Consider the following 20273-nt stretch of genomic DNA (forward strand, 5'->3'; position numbering starts at 1 on the left):
ATTAACAACTAAAACCTCTAATTGCACGGATCACGGATATATATATTTATGTATTACATGAAATTGAATTGTTGACTTTTCCAATATAAAATGAAGTTTAATTCAATAATATTTGGAGAGCATAGCATCCTCGGTGAATATTGACAATTTTATGTTTTAATAATTATCTTTTAAAGATTAAATCCACTTCGTAAATAAAGACACAACATTTCTGTACATTCTTAAGATTAATTTGATTTTAATGGGTATATAATTTAGTTACCATCTTGACTGCTGTTAACATCTTTGCTTGGCGCATACACTATTTGTTTCAGTTTAAATCTATTAATATTCTTCTTAGATCAAGTTTGAAAAATCATTCCTCATTATCAACATATTGCCCTCAGGTTTATCTACTGAAAGATCTATATTTCATCGTAACGGAACATTATAACAAATCAACGCTCAAAGAAGCGTATGATGTATTTACGATTGTATACATTCTGTTAAAAATTGTTTGAATGTTTTTCAAAATTGGAACGTTTTTTCCGTTTTTACCTCAGAAATTTCTGGCACAAGAACTGGTTTTATCATAATCTTGCCAGATCATTGTGAAGAAATATCCAATGTTACTGTTTTTTGTAGTTGTTGCTAGATAAACTAATTGATTTGTTTAATGTTTATTTGTTCCAATAGTATTATAGGACACATTCTCCAATCGTAAGAAGGAACAATTCGATACGATTCTTCTTTTAGTCATTTTGAACTATATACAGTCTGCTCCCGAGATAAGGAATTTATGCGTTCCTGGGCCATCCACGTAACCCGAATATCCGCGAAAGTAAAAGATCACGTTTCTCAGCCAAATACATTCGAAAACTTTATACCTTTGATTAAATTTAATACTTTTATACACTTTACTATTTATTTAATACGACTCATGCAGGAAATTTAGAAATTTACGGCTTTATAGCGGTTTAAACAAAGATAACTTTAAAGCTTTTGACAAAGAAGAAAATTAGTTCGCTTTGGGAAAATCCGAGAAGCAAATTGTACTGAATTGACTTATGGATTGTCAAATTTAGAAAACCGCGTATCTCCGAATCCACGTAGCTCGGGAACAGACCGTATACATCAAGGATGTTATAAGAGACCAGGTGGTGGAATAGCCCTTCTGGCAGCTATCCATTGGAGAACCCGCGTGTCACTTTTCTCAGGGTTTAAAAAGCAATTTTCAAAAATGCGTTCAATTTATAGAAATTAAATTAAAAAATCATAAGAATTTATTTGGAAAAATTGCAAATTGTTTTTCATATGACAATTGATGGAGATAATTGTACTGATTTGACATCTGAATTGTCAAAAATAAAAATTCGCGTAACTCGAATTCGCGCAACTCGGGGAAAGACTGTATATACGGGTTTTGAAGATGTATGGGATTTGACATAGTGACTCTTGCTGGATCGAGAATCCGCACGTCAAGAGACGGCGTGTCAAATGGTTCTGTATTCCACCACCTGGTCTCATATAACATCCTTGGTATACATGCTTAGTTTTTGGGATAAAAAATTCTGAACATGTTGTTATTAAACAAATGCTTCCGCAACATGTCCGTAGACCTAGTTCTAACGGATATACATGTACTACAATATTGATATTTAAGTAACAATACGAAATATCGTGCAACTTTTGAAATCTCAGAAGTACTTCACAATATCATTGTGACACATATCAATTATTGTATGCTGGAAATAACAACTACTCAGTTTTTCGAAAAATTATAGCAATCGATATTATAAAGTTTATATGAATTGTAGCATTCAACATGTTCCTATAGAACTTATATATATATCAAACTGTTAAACATTGTTAATAAAGAATATGGAATGCATATATAGGCTAAATAATCGATATGCGAAGTAAGTATCTAGAGCCAAAATTATTAGGAGCCTGAGGAAAAAAAAAATACTCGCTCTCAATAATCCTCTTTGCTCGACATTTCAGCAGAGTTCACTTTCGTGAGTCGTCTTCTCATAACAAAAAATAAAAAATAAAAACTCCACTGTCACTAGTTCAATGGCTACCAATTGTTCGTTTCATGCCGGTCTCGAGGTACAATCGTTAACTAGTATGACTTGATAACTTTTAGCAGGAAATTCAGTACTAGAAAGTTGTTAACAACCCAAGCACCACAGATTAAGCTTAAACAACTGGAAAATCAAATATCCATTGAAAAAAAAATGAAGGCTCAATAGGCTTCACTGGTTTTTGCTCAATAGATGACGTTTTATATTACTTTCCTTTTCTTGCAATGTGTTTCGAAAAGTTTCATCTAACTATGACCTATATAGCCTTCTAACATTCTGAGCAAAAACCTATATGAATGTTCGTGTGGTCAGATATATGGGTATCAACACCAAGGACCATTATTCAAATTTTAATTGCTTCAGTACAAATGCTTTATAATTGAATTTAGTATTTAAACAATCGGATCGCCGTTATAGTTCTAGCGATGCATAACTTGAAAGCGAAACCTTATAACAGTACAGAGGGAAGGAGAAAGCTCTCAAAGCGAGGAAAGCTCTCCACTGGTTGGGAATCCCCTTAACAGATGGCGCCATCAGCTTTTTGCTAGTTTTAGAATGCATAAGTCGTTCACCGTCTGCTAAACGAAGTCTTTTTATATTCCGTTTAGGTTGAGAGCTTGAGGGTTTAGAACCCGTTTGGTAGTCGTTAAGTGGATTTGTGGCACTTGGGAATTCACTGAAGTCCTGGCCCACTAGTGGTATAGACAGGTCTTACCGACAACGATTTTTGTGCCAAATAAAAATAAGAAGAAGTTGGTTTCACAACCAAGACAACGATATAAATAACCTGAAATTATTCGAGTTGGAGATGTTAAATTTAATAGTTCTGCTAGGGTTTCAAGGTCGTATAGAGCATGTGTTGAATGCATACTTGTTTGGTTTATGTGTATCATATAAAACTATCTCTATGCAATAATAAAGCTCGTTTGTCGTGATTAATTAATTAATTAGTTCGTTGACCAACTGCCATATCTCAAATTCAGCGGGTTACTCATGAACTTATATTAACGCAAAAAACGACAGAAATCAGATTGACGAAAGTCATCGCCGCAGATAAATATATTTTATTTAGTCTAGCTCTAGTAATCCATATTAGCAACAGTCATTAGCAACATTAGCAATTCCATAAATTTAAAGAACATTCAATATTTTGTTATTAATTTTTTATTACATCGTTTTCCATGCTGCTATTGAGGCAGTGATAATCGCTACTGCGGGCGTACGGGCGTGCGTGCGGAAAAATCAAATTTGTTTGTGTTATTACGTTATACTGTTACACACGTAACAACAGTTTGATTCTGACGCATGCGGTTGCAAACTGTCACCCGCTGCGGGTGTCAAATTCCATACATTTTCAGAAAACGCACGCACGCCCGCATCAGCGATTACCGCTGCCTGATTGACACATTTGGTTCGGTTGTTGACGTTTAGCTATACATTATTAATGCGTTGTCGCTAACGTCATCATTGCCAAAATCGTTTATTATGATACCCTTGCGCGTGAGTCAATTATTGTCGAATCGGTTATCCGAAAAGCCTTCAGTTATTCAAATATTTAAACACTGAAACTCCGTTAGAAGGATGTTTTGCCAAAAATGAAGTTGCCAGGAGAAGTTGTATCGTCTGAAGAAAAATACTCATGCCATAATTCACCAAACTGCTCGCGGTTTACCTCCAAAGCGCCCTAAATTTACAAAAAGAAAAAAAGAAAAATGTATTTGTTTGCAACACAAAAAAAAATTCCAGAAGAAAAGTTACGTCTGTAGCCAAATTCATACTACTTGCAATGTTCCCTACAACAACACTAGATCATTACCGCAGCACAAATAAATGACTAACCGCTAATATTCCCAACAATTTTTTTTTTATTTTCGCTATTATTGAAGTTTACCAATCTTGTGAATCTTTGTTTGTTAAAATTTTGCAAACCAACGTGAGAGCTTCAGACTACAGGCGGTCCCCGAGATACACGGTACCTCTTATACTCTTATAGGATTCGGATATACGCGGTTTTCCAAATTTGACAGTTCTTTGAGCTAATTGCACTGATTTGAAAGATCCATTGTGAAATACAAAATAATTTCCGTATTGATCGAATGTAAAATACCATTTAAAAAGGTTTAAACTGTTCAATTCAGTAGAAACATATGAAATAATTAATTTGATGGCTCCAAACACCCCCTACTTGCAAAATTTCACGAAAATTAGTGATATTTTAGCTGGAAATCACGAGATTCGACTTACGCGGATATTCGAGATACGCGGTATTTTGCGGCCGTTTTCGGTCCCCATTAACCGTGTATCTCGGGGACCGCCTGTATCTCCTAATCCGCTTAAGTCGAGAACCGCATAACTTGGGAACAGAATGTAGTTAGCCCCTAACATTGGAGGAGGAACACAGTTGCCCAGAAATATCTGTTTCCGATTCTGATTCTAGAATTGGAATCGGATTCGGAATCAAAATATCGGAATCGGCTCCAGAATTGGCCTTGATCCCGACCAAAACTTCAATTTTTCCATCACTAATAAGAATGACCATATTAACAATTTTGACGAGTAAAAGGTGGAATTAGATATCGCATGTGTTTTGTTTTGACTCTATTGAATGTTTAATATATCTATAATGAAAAAATGTATATCTAATTGAATCTTCCATGTTACATATATTACGGAAGATTAATCATTAATTTGTAATTTGTTACCATGACCAAGCAGACTTTAAATATTCTTGCTTAGAGCTTCATTGTTGGATAATGCAGAAAACCTATTTTAGTTTAAATAGCAATGAACTATGAACAATTCAGTTGATCCGAATGATTGACAAACCTTTGACATCTTTTTAAACGCCTCTTGGCACTCGTTTTTGTCTACGCCGTAGCTTGAGCATACTATAGAGAATTCATCGCCATCGATAGTGCCATCGTGTGAGGCATCTTCCAGGTCGAACATAAAGTTCATGTATCTGTAATTTTTTTTATAAAGATGTTAAATTAAACAAATATTCGATGGAAATCAAATATACTAATTATTATTATTATTACTATTCATTACAAGTATTCTTATTCATTCATTCATTCATTCATTCATTCATTGGACATAACGTCCAGTTGAACATTCATTATCCTCATCTTAATGTAGTTTGTTATTGGTATTTTATACATTACTAATGTTGCCTAATTTAGCCTTAATGTCCATGAGAATAATACAGTCTGCTCCCGAGATACGTGGTTTATGCGCTCCCGTGGCATTCACGTAACTCGAATATCCCCGTATATAGAAAATCACGTTTTTTTATAACGAAATGCATCTAATATAATTATGTATATCAGGGGTCTCCAAACTACGGCCCGCGGGCCGCATGCGGCCCTCAATACTTATAATGCGGCCCACGATGACTTTGCTAGAGTTAATATAAATATTACGTTATTATGACTTTTTCAAATAGAATTGTATTTTTTACTTTTCTTAGACAAAAATCAAGCTTTGGTTACTCGAAGCTGTACTAGTAACGTTAGTATTTTGTTATCAAAACGAGATTTAAACGTTCAATCACCATTTAAAGGTAGCGTCAAATGGCTCAACATAGTTATTTTTGAACCAATGCGGCCCACGAGCTGAAAAGTTCGTAGGCCTCTGATGTATATAGTCCGAACTCACTGGTTGAACTTCGATTCCCTGCCAACTATTGAATATGTGCTTTTTAGTTGGCACGTTTTTCCATACAAAAAAAAACTGAAATTTTTCTCGGCAAGCCATGTGATTTTTGTAATTTTTGCAAAAACCGGTTTTCCATACAAACGCAGCCAACTATCGTGCGTTCAATTCAAAAGAATGCCAACTAAAAAGCGTTCAACTCAAAGTCTTTGAAAGAGAACAGGTCGAAGCTTATAGAGTAAATTGACAGAAAGCCATGGGAAAATTTTGACAGTTAAAGTGAACTTTGTTTATGTTTAGCGATGGACGTTGCTTTGGAGTGAACGTGAGTTTTGTCCAGCATTGTGCACTCATTTCCTTTTAGAATATTATAATAATTAGAATGCAATTAGAATATTACATGGCTGATTCAATCTCTTCTATCATTCGTCCCCGGGTTATAAGCAAAGGACGGTATGCATATTGTACCAGAGTGTGCCGATTGGATGTTTCATTTTACTTTCAGTGTTTAATTGAAAGTAAATAGGACTTCTTTTACCCAGTTGAAACATGTAGCGGAACTTGGGGCAAGTGTGCCACCTAAAGCATTTCAAGTTATAACTCACTAAAACGTGTTTTTTAAAAGCCGATTTAAATCTCATAACCATTTTACATCTATTTCCTCACTTATAAATGAGTTTCGCTTGAAAAAAGTGCAAATAAAACAGTTTTTGAAGCGTTTTAAAAAGGGTCCAAAAAGACGTTGTTTTTTGGGCTATGGGGCAAGAGTGCCACTCGTATGGGGCAAGACGGCCACCTGGTTAAAATAACCGTATTTCTTAGATAATTGGAAATTATTACGTTTGTACCACTAGTGTATGTATTCCTACATGTCTTGAGTCACCAATGAACCCCTTTTCATCACAAACTGTATCGCAATATGGGTTGTTGCTGGTCTGTTTTTCCGGAGTAGAAACCGCTCGTAAAAGCGCACCATACCGGTGAACGCTACAACAATGTTTACATTTTTGACAGCTCGCGCCTATGAAAGATGGTGGCACACTTGCCCCAAACAGAGATGGCACACTTGTCCCAAAAGTTGTAACTTTTTTGAAATTGAATTTTTCAGTGACAAAAAGAAAGTTTTTTTCAACTAACCCCACAAAAAATTTCACGTTTTCTCAGCTATACGGTGGTGTAAATATTTTCTCGGTTGATTGTTCGCATGATTTTTCAAAACAACGGGGAATATCGATTAGTCTATATGAAATTCGGCTCAGTATACCTAGTCATTGGAAAGGAACCAACTGTATACACAATTGATCATTAAACTAAAGTTTTTAAGGAAAAATGCTTGGTGGCACTATTGCCCCGTATGGCACACTTGCCCCAAATTCCGCTACTGTGCTGTTTTATGCCTGTTAAACTTTTCGTTCTTCCAACCAATGCAGAACTGATGCAAACGGTAGTGCTTTGTCGTCACGGAATGGCAAACAGTGAAAAAAGATTATCAATGTTTATGAATACAGAACAGACTGCAATTATTTCTCCTATATTCTCCAGAAGTGGTTGACCGAAGAAATTTAACCAAAATGATATTCCTAATAGTAAATTTATCCACTTTTCCGCGATAACTATTATCCGTTTGTTTGTTGTGAAAATTATGATATTTCTTGCTTTGAGATGATAGAAAAATTTTAGTAGATAAGCAATTTATTGCAACTAATTTGACAGATAAACTATCAAAGACCATTTCCTGGGTTTTCGCATTTGTGTACAAACAAAGATGCATTTTAAAATCATTTCGTTTTCTTTTTTGATTAAAATGGGTTAAAGTACTTTCAATAAATTTAAATGTATCGACTCATCTAGTTTGTAAACTTACTTGACCAAACATGCATGCTTCGGCAATAATTTTTTTTTAAATTTAAATAAAATTAAAATTAAAATTAAAATTAAAATTAAATTTAAATAAAATAAATAAATAAATGTCTTGTTTTTTTCTGATTTTCAATAACACAATTGCATTTAAGTAATACAAAGTTTACTGAAAATCAGTAAAATCAAAGTCAAAAGAAGTCGTTTCATTGAATATAACTCACTGTAAAACAATTTACTGAAAATACAGCAATTAATTGCAATTAATTCTACCTTCAATGGCAATTATCAAATCTACCTGTCAATCAGAACATCAAAACAAAACAACGCACATGATGAGGAAAAAGATGATATGGTAGGCGCTTAGAGCCACGCCGATCAAAATTCAGGTGAGATTACGGCTTGCGGGATTAATTTGAACGAATTGGCGGTCGTGTTGGCGTTTAAAATCTTTGCTACAATTGTGCTTACTGAAACTTCGTGGTGCCTAGCACTTACTGAAACATTAAAACTTGTTGCGACAACATACAGTATACAAACAGTAACAAACAAAATAAAACATGGATGAATATGAACTGAGCGAGTGGCAATCTCTGCGTATCAATAAAAAACTAAATTAAAATGAAATATTTCGACACTTTTTTTCGCTACCAACTACTCAAAATGAGAATGGCTTTACTGAGATTTCAGTAATCGAGCTGTCATTTTGATGTGCACCGAACATTACTGAATGATTCAGTACACTTTTTTACTGCAAGTGCCACTGAATTTTTAGCTTAAAAAAGCAGATAAATTTTATTGAACTTCAGTAAAAATGTTTTATGTGAATACTATTTAAAATTCAATGGTCAATGTGATGGACCTTTACGTCTAGTTTTGTAGGGAGTTTTGAAATGATTTCAGCCGTCAACTGTCAAACTTCATGTAATAAAGCAGGCTGGAATCGTAAACCCCCCAAACAATTGATTTGGGGGTTTGAAGATAATAGAGTATTTCCATATCCATGCAAGTTGAGAATCGCATTACTCGGGAACAGACTGTACTTTATTTCTAAAAGTGGTGGCAGTGCCTCATCCGATGCGCTTTGATCGGAAGGCCTGTTTTTTTTTTTTTTAAAGATTTGACAGAAAACGTCGGACGTGCTATTTCGTCGTACGACGGAATTAAAATGTTTTGATTCCATCGGATCGTCACATCCGATTTTATCTATCAATGTAATTATGCAGGTCATGTAGGAACAACATCGAACTTTTTTTTCAATAATGTACCTGTGTTAAACTATTAAAATTAATTAAAATAATCGCAATATGAACCGAAATAGCGTTTGACAGCAGCGTCCGATAAAATTGCATCAGGTGAAGCACAGCCACAACCCTAAACAATGATGTGATTATGTTTATAAAACTCGCAAAACATTTTTTCACATTGCGGACACCGGTGTATTGTTAGCATAAACACTGGTAACGCGTAGAATTTGTTCTAAATATTTCTCCAATAAGAGTGTCCGTTCAAGTGCAAACAAAATTTCTAACAAAAATCATCAAGTTGATGATGAGGTCATATATGAATAATCGAGGATATTACTGTAATAACTGCAGCTTATCTTAGTGCATTGTTAAAAAATTAATGACATGGAACGCCATTTCTGATATTCACCTTATCTGCCAATCCATGACTGTACTAGGATCTTTGGCGTAAGCATCCCACATGTTGCACCATTCATCAACAGAAACCTGAAATAAAACAACATTGTAAAAACGTTATGATTGTAGAAAAATATCCAAGCCAAATTGTATGTACATTTGTACTGCAGTATAACCTCACTAGTTGGGTTTTTTAGTCGGGTTGCTCATTAGTTGACACCTCAGTATTGGGATTGTCTCCTATAGCTTTGAAGGCCTTAACCACCGGTATTATAGCCATGTAGCTATTTAGTAAAGCCATTGCGATGTATTTCATCACTTTCACCATCAGCCAAACAACCCAACTATCGAGTGCGACTTCTTCAGTGGGCACGCAATAGTATCGTAAGTAGTGTTGGGATATTGGAGATTCGGAAGATTCAAAAATTCAATATCTAGAAAGATTGATCTGATCGGATCCCGTTTTTATGATTTGAGTCTCTTGAAGATTCCATTCCGATTGCAATTGCGATTGCGTTTGCGATTGCGATTGAGATTAAGATTGGGTTTGGGATTAGAATTGCGATTCGATTGAAATTTCTATCGCAATTGGAATAGCAATCGGATCGAAAGAAATATAATTTATTAGCTGGTTCAGAAAACACAGTTATTACCAAAAAACTAAAAAAAAATCAGTTTTGCTTTGTTACATAGGATAATTGGGTATAAGTAATAGGGACGTCACACGATGCGTAAACTGCATTTCAGCCATACATCCCTAAAATCATTTGACAGGAAGTTTACGCTCTCCCATACAAATCAAGCGTAAACTTATTGAGTTTACGCCTTGTGTGACAACCGTATAAGGCCGGAAATACAAGAAGCGAGATTTCCTCAGCCGCGGTTAGCTCGATAATAGTAGAACAGTTCAGTTGTCATACCTGGCTCGCCTGCAATCTCGCTCGCAATTCCTCAGAAGCAAGTTTCCTTGGTAGCAAGATCGAATGACGTTTCATTATATGTGTTATATGTGTATATGTGTGTTTGTTTACTACTTATTGGAAATGTTACTCCAATTTAAAGCTTTAACCGTGCAGGATAACCTCTATGATCGGCATATCCGGGTGTTCCATACATTTTGTATTAGAAATTATTCCTTTTCAAATTAAAACTTCAAGAAATTTTGTTGTATTGAAAATTCAAATTTGTAATGAAGGTACGGACATAAGTCTTATTTAGTTTAGTGAAGTAATGAGATTTTTCTAATCTAGGTTACTAGTTTTAAATATTTTTCAAGTTTGACATCCTGTCTTTTAAATGGAAGATGTTGCTGGTGTATGTAATATACATTGAAAGCATCTTTTTTATTCATTTTTAGGGTGATATTGATTTCAGGATACTTTTTTATTGTTTTTTATTGTTTTAAAGTCCATACTATAAACATATTTGCTTGATAAGTACAATTTCATGAGTATACAATAACATAAAGAATACAAATTCAGCAACACTTTTCTCTGTAGGCAATACGTTTTATAATTGAAATATGATAAAAAAGAGAACATATTTGAGGAAAAAGTTAAACATAACGCATATTTCAAACATTTAAAAAGTATTGTATACGTTTGATTTTTTGCATGAAATAAAATAAATAATGAAATATATGTTTAAAAACATATTTTTATGGAAAATTTCTGCTTTTCTATTCATATTCAATCAAAATAATCAGAATCATCCATAAGGCGCATAATTACTATTTCAATTAATATAGTGCAGCTTTGAATGCTTCTTCTTCTTCTTCTTCCTTGACACAAAAACCGTTGTCGGTCAAAGCCTGCCTGTGCCAGTAGGCATTGAAGGCTGCCCATAAAAAATTGGTGGTCATATATTACAAAATATTTAAAAATAGTAATTAAAACTTAAAAATTATAATTTTTTCAACGAAGTAAAAAATAATATAGTCTTTACCATTCAACCAAATCTAAGATTTTAATATTGATCATATCAAAACTTAGATTAAACTCAAAGATTAAAATTACAAGCTATCACTTCCATAGGAAATGTAGTATATATATATATATATATATATATATATATATATATATATATATATATATATATATATATATATATATATATATATATATATATATATATATATATATATATATATATATATATATATATATATATATATATTATATCTATATATATATATATATATATATATATATATACATATATATGTATATATACTTGGAATTGGAAATGCATCATATGTCTGTTTGAAAATAAAATTTCCTTAAGATAAGCGGAAAATTTAACAGCAACCATTTTTCAATACAAAGTTAAATCAGTTTGAAAATGAAAATCATGATAATACATTATAGATAGAAAAAAAAAACATGACTACATAATACAAAAATGTTGCATGAGTATGTTTAAAGACTTGTAGCGTTTAATGTAACGTAGAAAACTAAGGCCCGTGGCATTGCTTCTTCGGATGCGATTTAATCCGAATTTTTTACATCGGATTCGGAAGATAACATTTCATTGATGATTCAGGAGTATCATAAAAAGATCAAATATTTTAACTATCTTAATATAACCAACATCAACAGTTGTAACATTTTTAAGACCTACTATTATAACAACTTAATTAAGCATTATGGCCGAAGCCGTTCTTTCTGAAAAAAAAAGCTGCTTTAATCATAAAAAATCATAGAATAATTTAAAAAATGTTTTTTTTTGCCCTCCTATTGTTATTGTTTAAAACGAGGATATTGAAATCAGAATCAATGTACAAATATATTTTTTTAACCTAATTCAGCGCCCCAATTATAACGCCTTCGCACCTAATGTATTTGTGATTAAACATGACCAAAATCATACTTGGAATAGCAAAATAATATATATACTTATACTTAACATATTTAAACATCTTAATAATAATATATTTTAATGTTTTTAATAATGTGCACATAGGATGTCAAATCCTGACGAAACAAAAGCCTGAGTGCCAGGTAACGCATCGACGTGGTTCCGCGCCATCTATTGGCGGAATTGCCAGTCAGTGGAGCTTTCCTCGCTTTGAAAGCTTTCACGTTTCCTGAGTACTGTTGTATTGTTCTAACGCAGTGGTTTTCAACCTCTTTGCAGCTTTTCCTCCATGTTGGGGCATGTAGGATTTCCCTCCCAAGTTCAATAGCGGGGGTAGAGTGTGGCAACCCAAGATATTTAGCAAAATTTTGATTGAAAAATTGCCCCCCTTGGGCAAAAGTCTATATTCATCCCTTGAGGAATTCGTAGTATAATAGTATGAAGTAGTATTTACCTGCCCATCGTTGTCCTTATCTGCCTTGGAGCGTAAGCCTTCCCAGATCTTGAACATACAGTCGTGCGTTTCTATGTTCTTTGGATTACCTGCAGGCCAACCACGCAATGTACAGATTTTCTAAAAATGTGAATGTGGTGATAAAAAAGATTATGAGAAAAAAACATCGGTATCCAAAAGCTGTGTATTCACATAATAGCACAATCACATTTGTTTTATGAAATTTTACGCAATGTAACATAAATTTCCAAATTTATATACAGTCTTTCCCCGAGTTACGCGAAATTGAGTAACGCAAATTTCTATTTTTCACAGTTTATGTGTCAAATCAGTACAATTTTCTCCTACTGCAATGAAAAATAAATTACTATTTGTACAAAAACTTCAAAAAAAAAAAAAAAAAGACAGAAATAACCGAATTTTCTACACGAATCGAATTAAATAAGTAATAAAGTGCATAAAAGCACTAATTTTAATCAAAAATCATTACTAAACAAGAGTATTTTGGCTGCAAAACATGATATCCGACTTACGCGATAATCCGAGTGCGAATGCAAATGTCTCCGGGACGCATTATTCAAGTTACTCGGGGAAAAACTGTACCACAATAGTATTATGCTTAAGCCCTTACCTCAATAGCTAATTCAAAATCCTTCCGATCAATTTCCCCACTCTGGTTGACATCTGTAAGAAGTGTTATTGTTAAATTATGGTTTATTGAAACGACGCAAATGATTTACTTATTTTATAATTATTTGGTTTGTTGATTGATTGAGCGTAAACGAAACCGTCATAAGTTTTTCACTAATATGAGCAATGGTCCATTGCTAGTTTAAGCTTCCAAGCAGAAACTTTAGCCATTAGGTAATTAGGTAAATTAGGTAAAAGGGTAAAAGTAAGGCTCAGCCCTCTGCGTCACATTGGAGTAGCGTTAAGTTTCTTAAAACATTCCCAAGCACCATTTTTAATACACAGGCGTGCCCTGAGTTACGACCCCCTAGAGTTACGACGATTCGCAGATACGACGATTTCGATTTTGACAGTTAAAAGTTGTCATTGACAAAAAATTTATGTGTTATTTTTTTTAATTTCTGGGCTGATAACCGTTATACACACACATTTTCAAAGATTACAAAATTACCCGATCTTGAATATCTATATTGTGTACGGCTTTTGGAATATAATTATTACATTGTCGAACATTACAAGGTTTCACACTTTATCTCAAGACCGCGGAACCCCTTCCCGAATCTGTCTTAGCCAATGCCAAGACTGCGGTATGATGCTTGAAAACGTTGATGATACCTGAATTCATCGAATGCAATGCTGAATCTGCGGCACATTTCTCGAACAAACGGTTCCACGACCAGGACATGCGGTCGAATATTTTTTTACATATATATAAATGTTCGTGTAGTCAGATACATCGGTATCAACACCAACGACTATTATTCAAATCTTACTAGCTTCTGTGCCGGTGGTTTACATTAGAGTTTAGTACTTAAACAATCATATCGCCGTTCTAGTTCTAGAGATGCATAACATCAATGCGAAACGATACAACAGTACAGAGAAAATGAGAAAGATCTCCTCCAAGCGAGGAAGCTCCACTGGTTGGATCCAACCAACAGATGGCGCCATCAGCTTTTTGCTATTTTTAGAATGTATGAGTCGTTTGCCGTCTGCTAAATGAAGTCTTTTTATATTCCGTTTAGGTAGAGAGCTTGTGTCGTTTTTTTGTGGGTGGTTAAGAGATAGAGCTATGGAGCTTTTTAACTAGCACTCAATTCTCTTTGGAATTTTACGGCTGATTAGCACTGTAGGGTTGACGATGGAACTTGAAGGCTTGTTAAGAAGATGTGCTGAAATTGGTGGTCTTTTATGTAAAAATGTCAAAGACAGACGCCGTCTCGTGGTTTGTGCTCCAGTTATTAGTTGTTATTGAAGTAGTAATATTAAGTGAAGTTATTTTGATTTAACGGTAAATAATTTACCGTTTACCGTGTGTTCGAGAAATGTGCCGCAGAACGTTACCGTAGCAATAGACGATGCGCAATCTCAGATTGCGCATATATCTATCTGTCAAACGGGTCGGTTTGATATATTTATCTGTCAAAAAATATATATAATCTCGGATATATAATATATATCTCGGACATATAATCTTGAAAATTTATGCGCAATCTTGGCGCAATCTGAAAATGTATGGAAATGACGTTTATAGCTCAGGGTTGGCTACGCGAAATGACTTATGTTTTGATAAAACGAATATATGCGCAATCTGAGATTGCGCATCGTGTATTAATACGGTTATGAACATTTATAGTTCACAAATAAACATGCGCATAAAGAAAGCTCAAATTTCTCAGATGTTCCCGGATATACGCTTTTAATGCGGACCGGAGACAATAGCATATCTGGAATATTAGCGTAAGTCGATTTTCAACGCTTTCTGTAAAATTATAGCTAATTTTAATATAATTTTGCTTGAAATGGTAGGTTTTAGCCAATGAATTAGTTGTTAAATCTGATTTCAACTGAAGATTACTATTTTGTACCTTTTAAATGGTTTTTATAATTCGACACAAAGGGTGTTTATTTTGCATTTTACATTTGATGTGTCAAATTATTACAATATGCTCCAAGAATTGTCAAATTTAGAAAGTAGCGTATAGCAAAATCGTACATATTGAGTATAGCATATATCGGGGAATACGTATATTGTTTATTTAAATCATAACGCCTTGCTCGAAAATAAAACACAAAGAAAAATAATCCCCGGCCGTTGGCATACGGAAGCTGCTTAGGCGCTATTTAGAAGGACCACCTGGAACTTTGATGATGTTTATCTACTGCAAAAGGCGAATTCAAGCAGCGATCTTTAGCTTGCCAAAATTGGCTTACTTTAGCAATGAAAAAAAAACTTTCTTTCATAAAAAGCTTTTTATGAATATTTGTGTGCTTATTAGACTGTAAAAAGACTAACTTCAATTGATCGTTCACCATAAACTGCACCATAAAAATTCAAATTTTTCTCACCTCCATCGTTCTTTGCATGCCGAGGAGATTTCTCTCACCACAAATGCTGTCAGTCGCTTTCAAAGCATGCTGTCAGTTATTGTCTCAGCTGCTTTCTTGGTGTATGTAGAACCGCTCAGAGTTAAGCTAAGCTTTTTTTGAATGACGCTAATACAGGATCGCAGAAATGCTAAAAGAGATTATCTCAGCGGATAAGCAAACGCGCTTGGAGGTGTTTATGATAACTTCAAGTTCTACGGTATCACAGTAATCTTGAATCAAGTATTTTTAACCTTGAAGTATATCAGCATGAATATAATACAATGGGTAAAGTGGTGGGAACATTCTCGTAATAGGTATTGAACGAGAATTGATGGAGGCGCTGTGGCCAATAGGAGTCTGGATAACAGGACGCCACATCGTTCTTCCCTGGCCTCCTCCCTTCCTACACACATCAAATAAGAGCCACAACAGTTCTTGCCACTTGGAGCCATCGATACCCTAAACCCGCTGCTGTTAATAATTGTATAATTGTATTAATGTTATGCCTATGGCATTTAAGTCGAATGTTTATACCAATATAAAAACTGTGGTGAACCCCTATAGGAGTGGCGGGTTCGTTGTTGTATGTGTGTTTCATAAATTAGTTTCGGAACACTCACCGAAGAAAACGTTGAACAGGTACAATAGCTTCTTCTTGCGAAAATCTGAGATAGATGACATTGTTGATTATTTTTTAATTTCTAGCAGATCTGAAATTAAATGTAAGTATTGTCTAACTTTAAATACATTATCAAAAATACATAGAATTACTTTACCCAAGGGTATAAATACCAAGGTTTTATTTTTCAAACAAATTAAAGCTATCCTACAGTGGTATTAGCACTATTTGGCAGTTAGCCAAATACACTGTATATCAAATATCGATCCATTTCACATGCTCCTATTTTTAACTGCGTAATATCTGATAATACAATTAGCATTATATAGAACAGTGTTAAACTAGATACTACGGTCCGTGGGGCTGCATGCAGCCTTTGAGAACATATGATGTGGCCCTGACTTTGTAAAATATAAAATAAAAAGTTTTTCATTTGGACTACACAGTAAAAAAATAATTTACTTTATTAAGTTGAAAAAAGTTTTAGGAACCGGTTTGGTAGATTCAATAGGTAATTACTTATCGAAACCAGATTTAAATATTCGCAAACACCACATATTTTCACACTTTATTTATTTTAAGGCTCTCTGGACAGTTCCCTTTATCACGTATCGGAATACTACTTTCCTCACTTCATTGATAATATAAATATGATAATACTCAGTAATATTCCGCTGTGATGTAAAAATCAAACATATATCTTTAAAATTGTAGAAAAACTGTGCAAAAGTGTAAAACAATGCGTCTGATGTATAAATGGGACCCACTGCTAGTCAAATAGTCTGTTTTGCTTAACAAAATGATCACATTTCTGGCCAATATTAGGTAATGAAATGCTGAAATTGTATAGTTGTATTAGTTGTCATTAGTGTTTGTCGAAAGCTGCATGGGTACTTCGTGTGCCTAATTGAATGGCTATGCTCGATCATTCATCGATTCATCGATATGTGAACACGATATTCTTATACGAGGATTAAATAACTTACCAGAAAGCCTTATAGTTATTACACATCTGGTGAAATCCATATGGGGTTTCCCATAATTTTTTAGTTGTTTGGATTTGTTCAACGATTTATTCACAGTTTCCTGTGTATTATTTGATCATTTCTTCGATTTCTTGGAATCGACACATTGAAAACCAATGCAAAAGATTTAAACAGTTTTAACGAATAAGCCCTGATAAATCAAGGAATAACAAATGAGGGAATTAGTAAAAAACTGTAACAGTTACGAAAAATTTATAAGATAGAGCGACCACCACTGAAAGATGATATCATAAGGTGATTTATAGCTATTGAATTTTATTTCCATGCTCCCTTTTTCTTCTACATAGTCAAAGATTTATGACGAAGAGAATTTTAATTAATTTAAAAGATTTGTAATTTGTAAAGAAACAATGTAGATTAACTTATATATCCAAATATAAGTTCTGAGAGATTTTTCAAAAGCCCACGTAATGTAGTGGTTGAAGAAGAAACAAATTTGACCAAACATGCATATTCCCTTGTTCTTTAATTCATCACATCACGTTTTTAACACTTTCATTCGTTAAACATAATTCAGAAATCAAATTTGCTTTTTGTATATCTTATGCATGAGATTATGTTACTTATTAAAGGTCATATTGTATATAATAATAATAAAAAAAACTATTTTCACTTAAACTTAATATCTTAATAGACTTTTGGTAATAACAACACTCAAAATGTACAATTGTCTCTATTTTAGAAAATAGCGGGTTTTCTCTGTTTTCAATTTTAGCTTCATTCACTCATTTCAATTATGGTCTTCAAAAATAGCTACTTTGAAAATAATAATTCATTTTGCCTAAAATGCACCAAAGCAGATTGTTCTTTGGAGCAATACCTGAAGTAAAGACAACACTTTTGTATAATTAAAAAAAAAACTTTATAAAACCTACCGTATATTTATTTAATATTTGCTCAATTGTTAATTATTCGTAAAACAATTTAAACTAATTCAGAATACCCGAACACACACACAAGGACACAAACAGAACGGTACAGCTTTAAAAGCACCAAAACGGAGTAGTGTTCTCGATGAACTACGCTGATGCACTAAGGAGCTTGCTTGAGGTTATAGACTTAGGTTGTGTGATCTGTTAACCAGGCACAAGTAAAATACGGTACTCTGTCGCATTGGAGTGGCGCTTTTATAGTTGGGACGAACGCCAACCCCGGCCAATAAAAAAACAGCGTGCTGTGACACTAACAGATAACATAATGCAACACACTGCATACAACGTAGGAGAGTACAAATAAAAGTAGAATCATATTTGTTTTAATATAATCTGCTTAACTTAAGGTTATCATTCATGTAAATATGTTTTAAACAGCATTCTATTACTGAGCAGTATTTAATTTTAAACTATCAACAAATTTCACTTGTAGAAAATTTCTCATTCTTGAATGCAAAGCAAAATTTGTTGAAAAAGTCAAAATATATGTTTATAATATATATGTTTATATATATATCTGATAATATGCATTTTTAAGTATAGTTTATTTTTGATCGTTAGTGTACACATTGCTTTCCACGAACAAATAATAGGCTGCACACATGCAAGAGTGAAAAGATCCAGAGTATGGTAGGGAATTTGAGAGGAAAATGAGAGAACGATGCTAAAGAGTCCCAGGCATAATTGTCGAGCCCCAGCCGTTGACGCATAGGACAATCATTCTGGATAGAAGAATCTCTCGTCCGCATACTGATCAAACGGTTCCATGCCGTATTTATGCTCTTGCAAACATAAACTGGTGCTATCGCAGTCACTCAATCCTTTTGTAGGACGATGCTTCTCTGCAGTTTTTGGCACCGTTTGCCACATTTAACATATACTTCGGGTTTCGCATTGCCCCGAATTGGTCGTCTGGGACACAGTTCGGGATTTTGTTTTCGGGACCGATCCGTAATTCGGTTTCCAGATTTGAGTGTTTCAAACTACCCGCAAGAGAAAAAAAAGGTTTGTTATGGTTTGATTTCTTACAAAACCTCACAAACAATTCGTTGAACAACGAATTGATTAATCGTTCAACTAAATCAAATGGATCGATTATAAATACCCATATACACAATTTTCCAAAACAAATTCTCATTTATTACCGCGTATTACAGGGACTATATGTAGTTTATTTACAAAATAATAAACAATAAAATTATTATTTTCATCTTTGTGTAGAAACATCATATTATTTTTATTCTAGATCATATGTGAATATCAAGGTCATTTATACCTAGATTAAAAATATTTTTCGCATTACTAAATCACAACGCATCATTTTGTTAAAACGTGGCGCATGCAAATGAATTTTCAATTAACGTAAAAAAAAACTGTCACCATCATCAACGTAATTTGACGCATCAAAAGTCTAATCAAGTTGAATAAACAGATGAAGAGAATTCAAGTATAATTGACCCACAATTATACTCATCTCGAATCTTAGTTTATCTCACGCATTACGCAACTATTCTTCACCAAACTTACCCAGTGAGAATATGCATCTTGTTTCTTTGGTAATATAAAATATAAACAAATATAAAAATATAAAATATACAATTTTGGTAAACATAAAATAAACAACAGCATTCTATGTCACAAAGAGTTGTGCATGTTAATTTGGGCGACTCATAAGCTCCTAATAAATACGGTTTTTTTTATTTGTTTCGAACTCACATTTGGTTCGAATGTATGTACGGATGTTTTGTGTAAGTCTAGTATACACCTAGCATACAAAGTATTTTCCTCTTGATGTGTTATGGTAGAAAACGGTATACAGATTAAAAGCATTAAAAAATGTGCTGCATTGTTATCTTTAAATTATAAACAGATAAGCGTCTATCTATAGCAGGCCCTCCACATACGTCTGTATTTGGGAACAGTATAAAGTCTCGGAGCAAGGTGTAAGTTGAAATACAATCCGAACTCACTGGTTTAACTCCGATTTCCGATATGTGCTTTTTAGTTGGCACATTTTTCCATACAACAAAATTATGAAATTTTTCTCGGCAGGCTATGAGATTTTTGGGTAATTTTCAAAAACCAG

The 20273-nt window shown here is 33.7% G+C and overlaps 1 protein-coding gene across 2 annotated transcripts; it reads right to left on the reverse strand.

The window, feature by feature from the left end:
* Positions 1 to 3092: 3092 nt before the first annotated feature.
* LOC120951210 (calexcitin-1) lies at positions 3093 to 18367 on the reverse strand. 2 transcript variants are annotated; one of them, XM_040369792.2, is made up of 7 exons: positions 18131 to 18367; positions 16211 to 16300; positions 13162 to 13214; positions 12531 to 12650; positions 9234 to 9310; positions 4893 to 5028; positions 3093 to 3750 (listed from the first exon to the last, which is right to left on the reverse strand). In XM_040369792.2, exons 2-7 carry the CDS (start codon positions 16269 to 16271, stop codon positions 3640 to 3642), a joined length of 558 nt encoding a protein of 185 aa, XP_040225726.1. In that variant the 5' UTR covers positions 16272 to 16300; positions 18131 to 18367; the 3' UTR covers positions 3093 to 3639. The 2 variants fall into 2 exon arrangements, with proteins under 2 accessions (XP_040225726.1, XP_040225727.1); XM_040369793.2 differs by lacking the exon at positions 18131 to 18367 and adding an exon at positions 17196 to 17328.
* Between the last annotated feature and the right edge of the window lie 1906 nt (positions 18368 to 20273).

This window comes from Anopheles coluzzii, chromosome 2, assembly GCF_943734685.1.
Source record: "Anopheles coluzzii chromosome 2, AcolN3, whole genome shotgun sequence".
Classification (NCBI taxonomy): Eukaryota; Metazoa; Arthropoda; class Insecta; order Diptera; family Culicidae; genus Anopheles; species Anopheles coluzzii.